Source organism: Eimeria mitis, genomic scaffold, assembly GCF_000499745.2.
Source record: "Eimeria mitis Houghton genomic scaffold, Emh_scaff1032, whole genome shotgun sequence".
Taxonomy (NCBI): domain Eukaryota; phylum Apicomplexa; class Conoidasida; order Eucoccidiorida; family Eimeriidae; genus Eimeria; species Eimeria mitis.
This window is the reverse complement of record NW_013567198.1, coordinates 428-932: the sequence shown is the minus strand read 5'-3', so window position 1 is coordinate 932 and position 505 is coordinate 428. Positions and strand designations below refer to the sequence as shown.

Sequence of the window (505 nt, the reverse complement as noted above, 5' to 3'; positions counted from 1 at the left end):
TTTTGTATGGCTTGCTGCAGCGCCTCAGCAATGGCTTGAGCTGTTACCTCGGTCTCTGCCTCTGCTGCAGTAGCTGCCATTCGTCCTAGGTGGGGTGTATCGACACCCCGCTGCTGCATGTGCACAACCACAAACTCCGTTGCATCCTGCAGCAGAACAGCAACAGAGGAGGGGGGGACCTGCAGCTGCTGCTGCAGCACAGCAGCAGCAACAGCAGCACTTGGGGGCGGCGCGCCCCTCGGGCTTAACATTTTGCTGCGTCTCTGCTGCTGCACTGATTGCTGTGTCTTGCGGAGGCCCCCATGCATTCCGGGGGCCCCCAATGGAGTACCCTGCTGCTGCTGCAGCTCCTGCTCCTGCTGCTGCTGCTGCTGCTGCTGCGGGTCAGCTGGGGGCTCTGCAGGGACGCCAAAGAGAAAGTTTTGTGATGGAGTTGGAGGGGGGAGAGAGGCGGCGATGGCGCGGGGTGTATTGACAAGCGGTGTGTCTGTGTTTGCTGCTGTTC

At 61.0% G+C, this 505-nt stretch overlaps 1 protein-coding gene across 1 annotated transcript in view; it reads right to left on the bottom strand.

Annotated features, from left to right (window-relative positions):
- The window catches only part of EMH_0027930 (uncharacterized protein), a gene marked incomplete at both ends in the record, with an annotated part of 2,541 nt that overhangs the window by 1,860 nt on the left and 176 nt on the right, over positions 1-505 (bottom strand). The window contains one exon of the mRNA XM_013494095.1: positions 48-397. Within this exon, the coding sequence (XP_013349549.1) occupies positions 48-397 (350 nt within the window). The remainder of the gene's footprint in view (positions 1-47; positions 398-505) is intronic.